The sequence below is a fragment of the Thamnophis sirtalis genome, unplaced genomic scaffold (assembly GCF_051295495.1).
Source record: "Thamnophis sirtalis isolate CommonGarterSnake01/CBP01778 unplaced genomic scaffold, rThaSir2_p1.2 scaffold_14, whole genome shotgun sequence".
NCBI classification, from domain to species: domain Eukaryota; kingdom Metazoa; phylum Chordata; class Lepidosauria; order Squamata; family Natricidae; genus Thamnophis; species Thamnophis sirtalis.
In genome coordinates, this window is record NW_028261394.1 from 6968161 (window position 1) to 6980320 (window position 12160).

Sequence of the window (12160 nt, forward strand, 5' to 3'; positions counted from 1 at the left end):
GCAGCCTCCTCGTCGGTCACATGATCAGAATCGAGAGGCTTGGCAACTGGCATGTACTTAGGACGGTTGCCGTGTCCCGGAGCCGTGTGGTTCTTTTTGCGACCTTTGGACAAGCGAAAGTCAACGGGGGGAACGGGGGATGACAGGTTGGTTTCACAAACCGCGTCGCTAACTGAACGGCCGCAGCGATTCGCTTAACGGCGCCTGGCAAGAAAGGGGCACAAAATGGGGGCAAGGCTCTGTCTCACTTTGCGACAGGAACGTTGGGCCTCAATGGCGGCTGTAGGACGAGGACTACAGTGGCGGTGGCCTCTTCTCACTTCTTCTTCTTCTTCCATGCTATGGCTGCCTTAACGCCGGCCGAGCTCTGAAGGAAAGTTGGCGAATCCTCCTTGGGAGGGGATTGCGCCTGGCTCAGATTTTCCTCCATTTCCCGCGTGAGGCTCTCCTCCAGTTCCAAGGCTGCTTTTTCAGCTGCCGCCTCTTCCAATTTCCGGGCCGCCTCGGCCTCCTTCATAGCTTTGAGCCTGTCAAACGAAAACGGGGAGATCTAAAGCTGCAGGTCGCCTTAACTTTTGATTCTTGAACCCACAACCCAGTTTTTGAGATTGAGATGCTTTATTTGTATGCCGCCCTTTTCCCTGGGGGGACTCAGGGCGGCTCACAACTCAAGGGGAGGGAGGACAAACAAGTCACAAACACGAGAAAACAATACATCATTAAAAAACACAACAGTCATACAATTCGAGTGGGGTTAAAATCTTTAGCCCCAGGCCTGTCGGGACAGCCAGGACTTAAGGGCTTTGCGGAAGGCCTGGAGGGTGGTGAGGGTACGAATCTCCACGGGGAGTTCATTCCAAAGGGTCGGAGCAGCCACAGAGAAGGCTCTCCTCCGGGTAGTTGCCAGCCGACATTGGCCGGCTGATGGAATTCGGAGGAGGCCTAATCTATGGGATCGTATCGGCCTAGTGGAGGTAATTGGCAGTAGGCGGTCTCTCAAGTACCCAGATCCAATACCATGCAGGGCTTTGTAGGTGACAAGTAGCACCTTGAAGCGCACTCGGAGATCAACAGGCAGCCAGTGCAGCTCACGGAGGATAGGTGTTACGTGGGTGAAACGAGGTGCACCCACGATCGCTCGCGCGGCCGCATTCTGGACCAGCTGAAGTCGCTGAATACTCTTCAAGGGCAGCCCCATGTAGAGCACATTGCAGTATTCCAGCCTAGAGGTCACAAGGGCACGAGTGACTGTTGTGAGAGCCTCCCGCTTTTGACCCAAAGCCACTGTTTTCCAAAATAGGAAGGTCTGTTATTGCAATGCACCTGGGCAGCTTGACGATGCATGGACAATTCATGGTTAGCAATAGCAATAGCAGTTAGACTTACATACCATTTCATAGGGCTTTCAGCCCTCTCTAAGCGGTTTACAGAGTCAGCATATCGCCCCCACAGTCTGGGTCCTCATTTCACCCACCTCGGAAGGATGGGAGGCTGAGTCAACCCTGAGCCGGTGATATTAGAACCGCTGAACTGCAGATAACAGTCAGCTGAAGTGGCCTGCCGTACTGCACCCTAACCACTGCGCCACCTCGGCTCTTCATGGTTGACTGGGGAATTCTGGGAGTGGAAGTCCACCATCTTCAAGTTGCCAAGGTTGTGAGTACCAAAGTCCTTCTAACCTAAGCAATTTTCTGAGGTTCTGCTCTCTGAATGCTACTAATGTGATCTCCAGCAAACCAGACTCACAATTTTTGCTAAAGTTGTGTAGTGGCCCGCCAGTGGCCAGCGGAGCTGGCAGCAGATTCGGACAGTAAGGAGTTTGGGGAGGAAGATGGGCCAGTCCTGGAGTCTGGGGAAGGCTCTGAGGAGGGCTCTGTGTCGGAGGGAGAGAGGTTGCCAGAGCCGTTATCAGCAGTTATCAGCTGCCTTCAGTCAGACATCAGTGAGGCAGAAGAACAACTGGAGCCTGTTCCCAGTGTGCACATGCGCAGAGTTGCCAGACGAAGGGAACAGCTAAAGAACAGAGAGCGAACTTGGGAGTAAGGCCACAGGTGGAAGTTGAATGGCCCCTCCCAGAGAGAATAAAAGAGGAGCAAAAGGGGAATGGAGTTTGCAGGAGACAATTAGTTTGCTTAATTGGTTTGTGACTCTGAGACTCCTTGCCAAGTTTTGCAGATATCGGCCATTTCCCATCTGCCTTCGGAGTCGGAGATAAGTGGGGAAGAGGAACAGCTGGGGCCTGTTCCAGATGCATGTATGCAGAGCTGTCAGGAGAGGAGAACAACTGAGAACAAGGAGCCGACCCAGGAAGAAAGGCACATGGAGACGCTGAATGGCCCCTCCCTGGCTGGGGAACAAATAGAAAGAAAAGGGAGTGGTGGTTGTAGGAGACAACAGTTCGTATTTCTTTCAGAAGATTTGCTCATCGTGCCTCAGAGACTCACTCACTCACTCACTCGACGCCTCTTCACCCAATGTGGGTATAGGCGACTTCCATGGAAATTTATGGCGATCCATGGAAGCTGTTTCGGCTGGATATACCCAAGGGGACGCCAGTCCCAAGGGTCGACAAAGCCCGATTGGTGGGAACAGGGGGCACCACATGAAGGCCGGGTTGTCGTTTGATAGTTGAGAGGCTATATTTGGCGCATCAACTATCCTTGCCCCCCGCCTCAGAGACTGCTTTTCAGAATTTAATTTACAGCTTTGCGGCTGGAAGCTCCTGGCCTGGCAGTTATCCCAAGGAACTGATGAGGTCTGTTATTGCAATTAATCCTTGGAAGGATGATTGCCTGGACTTCTCAGTGTCATGAATGCCATAAATTCACAGTAGCTAAATAAAGAGAGTTTTTCAGGACAAGGAGCCTGTTTATTGGGCCGGGTCAGAAGAAATGTGTCTTTGGGCTACAGCTTTGATCCAAATCAACCCAACTTGGACCATGGATGGTTGACCGTATGGAGAACCCTTCAGATTGCAGTCACCACCTTTGCCTGTGTTCAGACCCCCCACCTCCCCACAACCCACCCGTATTCTGTATAAACAAACCACCATGGCTTACTTGGCCTCTTCCTCCTCCTCTTGTTTTTTCCTCAGGATCGAGAGTTCGACTTCTCGGGCTCTGTTATCGATGATGGTTGTGTTCACCAGCTGCAAGTTCTTGTAGTTGGCGAAGAACTTTTTGACAAAGAAAATGTACATCTGACTCATCCAGAGATTGAGTTTATCTTTTTCCTCGTTCTTCTCTTTTTCGAGCATTTCTGGGAAGAAAAAGAAATGGCAGCAGGAAGGAAGGACGTAAGGTATAGGTTCCCCTCGCACGTATGTGCTAGTCGTTCCCGACTCTAGGGGGCGGTGCTCATCTCTGTTTCAAAGCTGAAGAGCCAGCGCTGTCCAAAGACGTCTCCATGGTCATGTGGCCGGCATGACTCAACGCCAAAGGCGCACGGAACACTGTTCCCTTCCCACCAAAGGAGGTCCCTATTTTTCTACTTGCATTTTTTACAAGCTTTCGAACTGCTAGGTTGGCAGAGTTGGTTGACAAGTCACAGGAGCTCACTCTGTTACGCGGAGCTAGGGGTTCAAACCTAAGGCAGAACTCGAACTCCCCAACTCCTAGCCACTGGCCCAAAGTCACCCAGCTGGCTTCCATGCCTAAGGTGGGACTAGAATTCACAGTCTCCTAGCCACTGGCCCAAAGTCACCCAGCTGGCTTCCATGCCTAAGGTGGGACTAGAATTCACAGTCTCCTAGCCACTGGCCCAAAGTCACCCAGCTGGCTTCCATGCCTAAGGTGGGACTAGAATTCCCAGTCTCCTAGTGACTGGCCCAAAGTCACCCAGCTGGCTTCCATGCCTAAGGTGGGACTAGAATAAAAAGAGCTGAGGTGGCGCAGTGGTTAGGGTGCAGTACTGCAGGCCACTTCAGCTGACTGTTATCTGCAGTTCGGCGGTTCTAATCTCACCGGCTCAAGGTTGACTCAGCCTTCCATCTTTCCAAGGTGGGTGAAATGAGGACCCAGACTGTGGGGGCGATATGCTGACTCTGTAAACCGCTTAGAGAGGGCTGAAAGCCCTGTGAAGCGGTATATAAGTCTAACTGCTATTGCTATTGCTATTGCTAGAATTCACAGTCTCCTAATGACTCGCCCAATGTCACCCAGCCAGCCTTCATGACTTAAGGCGGGACTAGAACTCACTGTGTCCTGGTGATTGACTCAAAGTCACCCAGCTGGCTTTCATGCCTAAAATGGGACTAGAACTCAAGGTCGCCTAGTTTCTAACCTAATGCCTTCACCACTACGACAAAGCACCTCTCTAGAATAGGATACAGCTGATCCGGCAAGCTGCTGTCAACCAGGGAAAACTGGATTACATAACTTTCCATATTCTTGCTCTATATTTTTCCGATAAGAGGCTCCTTCTGCCTTGCATGGATAACAACGTCATTTGCAGGGGCTAAAGTCAGTTTGAAAGCTACTTTGACCAAAGCAGGCTACTTCAGCTGACTGCAGTTCGGCTGTTCGGCTGTTCGGCGGTTCAAATCTCACCGGCTCAAGGTTGACTCAGCCTTCCATCCTTCCGAGGTGGGTAAAATGAGGACCCAGATTGTTGTTGGGGGCAATATGCTGACTCTGTAAACCGCTTAGAGAGGGCTGAAAGCCCTATGAAGCGGTATATAAGTCTTAACTGCTATTGCTATTGCTAACTATCTTTCCTTCTAATTTTCCTTCCTTCCTTCTTCCCCTACTCCCCCTTCCTTCCAATATATAACTAGATTTCTCCCTCCCTCCCTCTCTCCCTTCCCTTCCCTTCCCCTTCACTTGCCTCCATTTCCCTTTCTCCCTGCCTTCTTCCCTCCCTCCCTTCCTCCCTTCCAACATATAATTAGATTCCTTCCATCTTTCTTTCCTTCCTTCCTTCCAATATATAACTAGATTCTTTCTTTCTTTCCTCCCTCCCTTCTTCCCTTCCTCCCTTCCAACATATAACTAGATTCCTTCCATCTATCTTTCTTTCTTTCTTTCCTTCCTTCCTTCCTTCCTTCCTTCCTTCCTTCCTTCCTTCCTTCCTTCCTTCCTTCCAACATATAGAGCCGAGGTGGTGCAGTGGTTAGAGTGCAGTACTGCAGGCCACTTCAGCTGACCGCTATCTGCAGTTCAGCAGTTCAAATCTCACCGGCTCAAGGTTGACTCAGCCTTCCATCCTTCCGAGGTGGGTAAAATGAGGACCCGGATTGTTGTTGGGGGCAATATGCTGACTCTGTAAACTGCTTAGAGAGGGCTGAAAGCCCTATGAAGCGGTATATAAGTCTAACTGCTATTGCTAAAGCAATGGAATCAAGCAATCCTTCCCCTCCCCCCCATCAGATTAGGAATACCAATTGCAGTACCAATTGAAATGCCTCCATGTCAACCAAATGAGTTTGAAAAGAATTCCACCTGCTCCCGCCCACCTACACACACACACAGACACACACCCCCAAAAAAACCTGATCAGAAAAAAATTGAATTGAAATGAATCTATGCCTCGGACGCTTCCGATTTTGGCTAGAACTGAACGGAGGAGGCTCTGATCTGCGCATCCTTTTAATGAGGCACCCTGCAAAGCTCAGGAAGGGAAGCTTGCAATATCCTACTCAGATACTCCTTTACTGCCCTCCTGTGAGAGCATCGATACTTGCAGAAATACCCATTTATCCAACGTGATATTGCATTGATTGGACAGCCTGGAAAGTCCATTTCAAAGGGGGAATTTTGGAACTGAAGGAAAAAATGTGTTGGGTTTTTGGACAAAACTCACCCAAATCCAAAAATTATATCTATAACTATTTATTTCTATATCTGTATATCTATCTTTCTATCTATCTATCTATCTATCTATCTATCTATCTATCTATCTATCTATCTATCTATCTATCTATCTATCTATCTATCTACCTACCCACCCACCCACCCACCCACCCACCCATCCATCCATCCATCCATCCATCTCTATCCATTCATTATCTATCTATCTATCTATCTATCTATCTATCTATCTATCTATCTATCTATCTATCTATCTATCTATCATCTATCATCTATCATCTATCATCTATCTACCTACCTACCCACCCACCCACCCACCTATCCATCTCTATCCATTCATTAAGTATCTATCTATCTATCCTCTCTCTCTCTCTCTCTCTCTCTCTCTCTCTATCTATCTATCTAATCTGTCTGTCTGTCTATCTATCTAACTCTATCTTTATTTACTTATTTCTATCCATCCATCCATCTATCCACCCATCCATCCAACCTATCCATCCATCCAACCATCCATCTATCTTCATCTCTCTATCTTCATCTCTCTCCCCCTCTCTCCCTCCCTCCCTCCCTCCCTCCCTCCCCATCTCTCTCTCCAAATTAGACTCATGAAGATATTTACTTCTTTTGGCCTTAAAAAGCCAACTGATTAAACCTTGCAGGAGCTTTCTTCCTTCAGAAACAGAATCTAAGTAAGGAATGTACTTAGAAGGTGGGAAGAAATGTAGGAAGGCAGGACAAGAAGCAACGGATGGAAACTAACCAAGGAGAGAAGCAACCTAGAAATAAGGAGAAATTTCCTGACAGTGGGAACAATTAACCAGTGGAACAGAAGTTGCCTCCAGAAGTTGTGAATGCCCCAACACTGGGAGTCTTTAAGAAGATGCTGGATTTCCATTTGTCTGAAATGATATAAGGTCTCCTGCTTAAACATGGGATTGGTCTAGAAGACCTCTGAGGTCCCTTCCAACTCTGTTATTCTGTACGTTGGGCCACTTGGTTTTATTAAGTTCTTAAAAGAGGAATTAAGCCCAGCCTTCTGCAACCCAACACTATCCAAATTATTAGAGGAAACTTCCCGGTTTCCAGGAAGAAAAGCTGTCAGAATTCTGTTATTGCCTTTGTTTTAAAAAAAAAAAAAACACCTTGCCAATCTCACACCTGCTAATTCTTTCATTGGAGTCCTTTTATCCTCTTCTGGCAGAGGCCCAGTGACTGCTTCTTTCTCTTCCGGGATGGGAGAAAACACAACACTCACAGTTACGCCTGAAAGAAAAGAAAAAAACAGAACTAAGGAATGATCAAACAGTGCTTTGCCTTTAAGAGGTGTGTTTGTGTGTGTGTGAAGCCTCCAGTTCTATTGCAAAAAAATGCAGCCTCGTGATGCCTTTCCCCATTACAGGCAGTCCCCCCGACTTACAACAGTTCATTTAATGACCGTTCTGTTCTGACCTAGGCTTCCTGAGACAGTAAAAAGCACACGCTTAGTCCCCCAAAAACTCTCTTTTTATTTCAATGGGTTGTGAATTATGTTCTTTCGCAGCCCGTCATGAGTCACAAATAGTTTGTAAAGAGTCCGACAGAAGTCAGCCAAAGTCCTTCGGGATAAGGCTGAAAAGCACCCACTTTTATCTCCCTTGAACCGCTGCCAATGGAACGATCTCCCTGTGGAGCTTCGTACCCTCACCACCCTCCAGACCTTCCGCACAGCCCTTAGAATATGGCTATCCCGTCAGGCCTGGGGCTAAAGATTGTGACCCGCCCGAATGGTATGAATGTTGCGTTTTAATTATGTACTGTCTATATGTAAAAGTCTGTTTCCCCCCTTCCTTTTGATTGTGAGCCGCCCTGAGTCCCCCCAGGGAAAAGGGCGGCATACAAATAAACACAAATTCAAATTCAAATAGTTTCACAAGGCCATATGGAGCACAGAGTCAAAACGGAGCATCAGAGTTGAAACCGACCAGGACGAACAAAGTTGCTTCCCGCAAAGGCTCACATATCTTTGCTCCTCTTTTATGTCTTATGGGAGGGGCCAATCATCTCCAAGCCTGAGTCACCCCTTTTGTCTTAACTGTTCTTGCCTTCTGGCAGCTCTGCGCATGCGCGCACTGGGAACAGGCTCCCCCTGTTCCTCTTCCTTGCTGATGTCCGACTCTGTAGGCTCCGGAGGCAGCACATAACTCTCAGATGGCCGTGGCCCCTTCTCTGCCTCCAACGCAGAGCCCTCGTCCAGCCTTCCCCAGACTCCAGGACTGGCCCATCTTCCTCCCCAACCTCCTCACTGTCCGAATCTGCTGCCAGCTCTGCAGGCCGCCAGCGAACCACAACACGTTCGACGTTACAATGGCAATGAAAAAAGCGACTTATGACCATTTTTCACAGCTCCCACCTTTGCAGCATCCGCACGGCCCGCGACCAAAATTCAGACGCTTGGCAACCGACTCATATTTATGACGGTTGCAGCATCCCGGGGGTCATGTGATCCCTTTTTGCGACCTCCTGACAAGCCAAATCCACGAGAGAAGCCAGATTCACTTAACAAACAGGCGGCCAACTTATCAACCGCAGCAATTAGCTTAACAACAAGGTCGTAAAAAGGGGGCAACCTCACTTAACAAATGTCTCACTTAACCACAGAAATTGTGGAGGTAAGTCGAGCACTTCTTGTATATATCTATACTTATGCAGGTAGTTGGCAAGATTCTGTCTGTAGGTAAACAGCAATAAAGAGACTACTCTGGAATCACTCCTTGTGCTGTTATTGAGCCGAGGTGGCGCAGTGGGTAGAGTGCAGTACTGCAGGCCACTTCAGCTGACTGCTATCTGCAGTTCGGCGGTTCAAATCTCACTGGCTCAAGGTTGACTCAGCCTTCCATCCTTCCGAGGTGGGTAAAATGAGGACCCGGATTGTGGGGGGCGATATGCTGACTCTGTAAACCACTTAGAGAGGGCTGAGTCCCTTAAACATAAGTCTAACTGCTATTGCTATTGCTATTGGTCCTTTGAGCCCGACCTTTGCAAGGATAACTTCCCTGGTGTGATTGTTCTACGAGGAACATCGTCTCAGGGAAGGGCGAACTCCTATTTCTGCCCTCATTTATTTCTCCGGAGAGCCGGCCGAAGTTCGTAGATTTATACCGCCTGGATGTTTGGCACTCACTTTGAGCGGAAGCCGCCTTTTCTTTGCCACGGTGGGACTTTCCTTTGTGGGGTTTCTCCTCTTTCTTCCCCTCCTTGTTTTTCCCTTTCTGAGAAAAGAAAAGGTTAAAAGGAAAAAGGGAAAATGGGATAAATTGGGAACCAGAGGAAGGAAGGAAGGAAGGGTTAGCAAAATCTGATGTGGCACCACAGAGAAAGAAGAAGTGATACAGAAGGACACATGGTGTTGTGGCCCAGCAGGAGCCGTTGGAGCTGCCACCAGACTCCGACAGCGAGAGGCCCTATGAGTCGGCTCTGGAGGATGTGGAGGACCCTAGACAGGGTTCCGACTCCGAGCAGGGTGCAGAGAGGCTGGTTGGCCACCAGGAGGCACCTGAGCCTTGGACCAGTGGGGAGGAGACAAGGGAGAGTGATCCAGAAACCAACAGTGAGTTGTTCCGGGATGCACGCCGTCGAAGAGCTACTAGGCGTCAGGAACAATTACGCAATTACAGAAGGTAATTGCGCTCAGCTGGTGGTCATTAGGCACATATGTGCTAGTCGTTCCCGACTCTAGGGGGTGGTGCTTATCTCCCTTTCAAAGCCAAAGATCCAGCGCCGTCCAAAGACATCTCCGTGGTCATGTGGCCGGCATGACTCAATGCCGAAGGTGCATGGAACGCTGTTACCTTCCCACCAAAGGTGGTCCCTATTTTTCCACTTGCATTTTTTACGTGCTTTCGAACTGCTAGGTTGGCAGAAGCTGGGACAAGTCACGGGAGCTCACTCCGTTACGCGGCGCTGGGGATTCGAACCCCACAACTTCCTGATCGACAAGCTCAGCATCTTAGCCACTGAGTCACCGCGTCCCTGGCATGGCTGGCTGGGGAATTCTGGGAGTTGAAGTCCACAAGTCTTAAAGTCACCAAAGTTGGGGACCCTGCCTGAGGAATTCTGGGAGTTGAAGTCCACAAGTCTTAAAGTCACCAAAGTTGGGGACGCTGACTGAGGAATTCTGGGAGTTGAAGTCCACAAGTCTTAAAGTCACCAAAGTTGGAGACCCTAACTGAGGAATTCTGGGAGTTGAAGTCCAAAGTTGCCAAGTTTGGACACTCCCCTGGCCTCTAGGACAAGCAATATTTCTCAACCTCAGTGCAAGTCTTAAAGTTCCCAAGTTTGGACACTCCTGATCTAAAAGCAGAGCAAGAAGCAACGGATGGAAGCTCACAGAGAGACCCAACTAGAACCAAGGAGAATTTTCCAGACAGTTAGAAACCGTTAACCAATGGAACGGGTTACTTTCAGACCTTGTGGGTGCTTCATCCCTGGGTCTCCTGTTTGAGCAAGGGGTTGGGCTAGAAGACCTCAAAGGTCCCTTCCAACCCTGTTATCCCGTTGCTCTCGTCTCAGAGGGTTGGAGAGCAGTTGACTTCCGTTCCATTTCTCTAGGCTACCCACTCGGCGCCCGGCCAAGGAAACGCGAGGCTACCATCTATGACTTCCCTTTTTGTGGCCTTCGGATTTCTTGCCCTTGCCCATTTCCACGAAATGCACAATCTTGCTGGAGGAACACTTGGAGCTGAGTTGGGCGCTGCTGGCATCAGTGGTTTCGGTACTTGCTTCGCTGCTGGTGCTTCTCGTATGAACGGACTGGAGGTCGAAAACAGAACGCAGGGTGAGTAGAAAAAGGAAGCCAAGGGAAACCACATTTTCCTCTCCTGAACCCCCAAAATCTGCCCAGGGCTAAGTCAAATAGCAACCTCTCCCCAACCATTAATGAGAAGCATACCTCTCTAAGGGAAGAAGAAAGAGGTAAGGAGAGGTGGGTGGAAGGGAGAGAAAGAGAAGGAGAGAGGGTAGGAAGGAGAAGAGAGAGGGTAGGAATAGGGGAGAGGTAAGGGAAGGAAGAAGGGGAAGGAGAGGAGGAAGGAAGGAAGTAGAGAAGGGAGGGAAGAAGGAAGGGAAAGGAGAGGTGGGTGGAAGGGAGAGAAAGAGGAGAGAGGGTAGGAAGGAGAAGAGAGAGGGTAGGAATAGGGGAGAGGTAAGGGAAGGAAGAAGGGGAAGGAGAGGAGGAAGGAAGGAAGTAGAGAAGGGAGGGAAGAAGGAAGGGAAAGGAGAGGAGGGTGGAAGGGAGAGAAAGAGAAGGAGAGAGGGTAGGAAGGGGAAGAGAAAGAGCAGGAGTAGGGAAGAGGTAAGGGAAGAAGGAAGGAGAAGGAGAGGAGGAAGGAAGTAGAGAAGGGAGGGAAGAAGGAAGGGAAAGGAGAGGAGGGTGGAAGGGAGAGAAAGAGAAGGAGAGATAGTAGGAAGGGGAGAGGAAGAGTGGAGAGGCAAGGGAAGAAGAAAGAGGTAAGGAGATGTGGGTGGAAGGGAGAGAAAGAGAAGGAGAGGAGGGTGGAAGGAAGAGAAGGAGAGTGGGTAGGAAGGGGAAGAGAGAGAGCAGGAGTAGGGGAGAGGTAAGGGAAGAAGGAAGGAGAAGGAGAGGAGGAAGGAAGTAGAGAAGGGAGGGAAGAAGGAAGGGAAAGGAGAAGGGTGGTGAGGGTCCGAACCTTGGCTCTTCAGTTGCGGTGAGGACCTTCAAGGAAGCAGAGCTGGACTCACCTGAGGAGAAGACCCATCGGGAGGCACAGAGGTAGTTTCGCTCCTGTCTGACATCTCATCTGGTCGGTAAGACGCTGTGATTGCTCGGGCCACCTCTTCCTCCTGCTGCTTCAACATCTCGTCCGTGACAAAGAGAAGAGCGCAATCTACTAGAGCTTCAAAGAACTCAAGGAAGACAAGCTGAAAGAGAAACAAAAAGAAGAGGAGGGCAGGCAAGGAAGTCAAGAGAAGTCCTGCTGTGTGGGATTTATTTTATCAATGGTTAGATAAAAAAACAACATGGAAATGAAAGATACTAGAGAATGTTATCAATACAAGAATAATAGAATGATACTGAATATAACAAAGATATATTATTATTGGATAGATTGGACATGATCAGTGGTGGGATTCAGCCGGTTCACACCTAATCGGGAGAACCGGTTGGTAACTTTCTAAGCAGTTCGGGGGAACCGGTTTTGGGAAGAAATCTCCTTTTGTTTTTTTCCCACTTTACAGGGCTAATCCTGTAAGGAAGGCAGGAAGGAAACATTTTGGTGTTGTTTCTAGTCTCATCTTTAATGCCCTGCTTACAGAAACTGCCTCTCCAGTTAACCCTTATTATGACTGTAACAACT

General features: G+C 49.0%; 1 protein-coding gene across 1 annotated transcript in view; it reads right to left on the minus strand.

The window, feature by feature from the left end:
* Positions 1-204: 204 nt before the first annotated feature.
* Positions 205-12160, minus strand: part of LOC148042681 (radial spoke head 10 homolog B2-like) — a 41460-nt gene continuing 29504 nt past the window's right edge. Inside the window, 5 exon segments of the mRNA XM_087729242.1 lie at positions 205-527; positions 3060-3258; positions 5652-5725; positions 10435-10595; positions 11544-11723. Coding sequence (XP_087585368.1) covers positions 317-527; positions 3060-3258; positions 5652-5725; positions 10435-10595; positions 11544-11723 — 825 coding nt within the window. The 3' untranslated portion in view covers positions 205-316.